Source organism: Sorex fumeus, unplaced genomic scaffold (genome assembly GCF_029834395.1).
Source record: "Sorex fumeus unplaced genomic scaffold, SorFum_2.1 ptg000044l, whole genome shotgun sequence".
NCBI classification, from domain to species: domain Eukaryota; kingdom Metazoa; phylum Chordata; class Mammalia; order Eulipotyphla; family Soricidae; genus Sorex; species Sorex fumeus.
The window spans coordinates 76,527,959-76,530,377 of record NW_026606101.1 but is presented as its reverse complement, the minus strand read 5'-3'; the positions used below and the strand labels follow the sequence as shown (position 1 = coordinate 76,530,377).

Here is a 2,419-nt window from a genome sequence, read left to right as displayed (position 1 = left end):
GTAAAAGTCATATGTGCCATAAAACTTTATTGTATTCTATTCATTTTGCCTTCCACTAATACTGCTATGTAATAAACTTGTTGGCAGCTATGTTAGACTCATGCCTGGTTTTTGAAGTCTTCGTTAACTTAGCAAATTTAATATAAAATTTTTGTTTAAAGTCTTTACTTAAATATTTAAATCCTCTTTTATTTTGATGGTTTACAGTATTTTTATTTGAGTGAATTATTTAAAGTAGCACTTTTACATGATTTCAGCAAAGACAGTGTTAATTTTAACATATATATGTATATATATATATATATATATATATATATATATATAACTATTTGATTTACGAATATTTTATTAGGATCCATCTGCCTGAGGGATTCCTGGGCACAGAGCCAGGAGTAAGCCCTCACACCTGCCAAGTGTGACTCAAAACCAAAAGAAAAGTCTCATAAGAGAATATGATATGTGAACAAGGCTTCTGAAATGAAGTCCCAGTATTCAATCCTACAGAAGAGACACCAAACTGTTAATGCCTCTGAGAGCACAAAGGCTCTAACTGCAGGGTGGGGACCAGACTGCAAGGGGCACCAAATCCCAAGAACACAGAGTTACAAGCTTGAAGGGCTGCAAAGGTGGCAGAAATGGGTGCAGAGATGCAGGAATCTCCTCAGAAACAGAATTTCCCTTTTCAATAAAACTAAAGTTTCTTTTCTTAAAAATACCAAAATTAAAGTAAGTACAGGAGACAGAAGGTTAAATTGTGCATACTTATCGTTTGGGGAGGACCATTTATGATATTGATAAGGTAGTAAAGACTGTATGCAGGTGTTATTTCTGGAATTCTTAATATCTCCAATAGAAACCTCTGGAGCATTGGGATGGTTTTGTAGTCTCATTGTAGTATCCCTTGGGGAGTTCCAGGATCCCAGAAATAACCTCAAAGCACAGTTGTGTCCAGATGTGTCCAGACCATACAGATTTGGGGGCACTGAGGGGAAGGTCCTAGAAGGGCTTGGCCCTCCAAAGGGTAGCTCTGTGTGCACAGAGTCCTGGGACAGGGCAGGGTCTCATCTCCTCAAACAAGGATCAGAACGTGAACCTCTTCACTCCCCTTGAGAATGGACCCATTCTTCCACCAGCCCCTACTCAGGTTGGACCAGGCTTCAGCTATGAATTCTCCCTCCTCATGAATATGCAAATTACACGAGGGACACTGTGTTAAATAGAGATGTGTCTGTGACCCGAAAACATCACACAGCAGGCACATTCACACCTTCAGAAGACCCTGAGTGTATGGTCCCCACCATGGACTGGACCTGGAGAATTCTCTTCCTGGTGGCAGTGGCTTCATGTAAGTGTCCCCATGTCTTGGGCTGAGGGAAAGGAGCCAGTCAAAGTGGAGTACACCCACTCCTGTCTGCTGTCCACAGGTGTGAACTCACAGGTGCAACTGGTGCAGTCAGGGGCTGAGGTGGGAAAGCCTGGAACATCAGTGAAGATCTCCTGCAAAGCGTCTGGATACACCTTCACTGGCTCCTGGATGAACTGGGTGCGGCAGGCCCCGGGACAAGGGCTTGAGTGGATGGGAATGATATACCCTGGTGATAGTGATACAAGGTATGCAGAGAAGTTCCAGGGAAGAGTCAGTATCACTGCAGACAAGTCCAAGAACACAGCCTACATGGAACTGAGCAGGCTGAGCACCGAGGACATGGCCGTGTATTACTGTGCGAGAAACACAGTGTGACAACCACATCCTGCATGTGTCAGAAAACTGAGGGGGATGCAGCTGTGCCGCATGAGGAGATGACGGGGACACTGATCCTCCTGACTTCCTCCTCAGAGAGTCAGGATTTGAGACACATAATGAGGCTCACAAAGCCAGGCTTCATCTGGGGGAAAGGCTCAGGATCTCTCTCTGTCCTTCAGCAACAGCCAAGAGGAAGATGGCTTCTCTTGAGAACACCTGGTGTCACTCATATTTTCTTGTGGGATTGTAGAGTGGAGAATCTTAGATGGTACATGAATAACCACATGGAAGTTTGGACTGGTGTCACTGCAGGTTCCTGGACTGCAGATCATTCCATGGCAGACTTCCTCTTTCACATATTTAGTCTTAAATTCTGTGTCTCAGCAAAAAAATTCTATTATCTGAGTTGAAGGTACCGACAGAGGAACAAAGGCATGCAGGCCCCGGGGATGAGATCTCCAAGCCTGCTCAGATCGGGGCTGAGCATCCTCCACCCAGATCCTCCAAATTCCAGTAGGCAGGGGTCACACCCACCAACTGCCCACCCCCCCCACCCCGGCGCCGTGTAATCACATCAACGGCCAAGACCCAGTGACTATAAAACCCAGCTCCGGAAACGTGCAGCCGCATTTGCGGCCACGCAACATCTTATTATCTCATTCCTACTTTGGACAA

The 2,419-nt window shown here is 45.3% G+C and overlaps 1 gene segment (V, D, J or C); it reads left to right on the top strand.

Annotated features, from left to right (window-relative positions):
- The first annotated feature begins 1,299 nt into the window (after positions 1-1,299).
- LOC130030715 (immunoglobulin heavy variable 1-3-like) lies at positions 1,300-2,154 on the top strand. The segment is given in 3 exon segments: positions 1,300-1,345; positions 1,425-1,723; positions 1,930-2,154. Coding segments are annotated over 3 exon segments (570 nt in total).
- Positions 2,155-2,419: the final 265 nt, after the last annotated feature.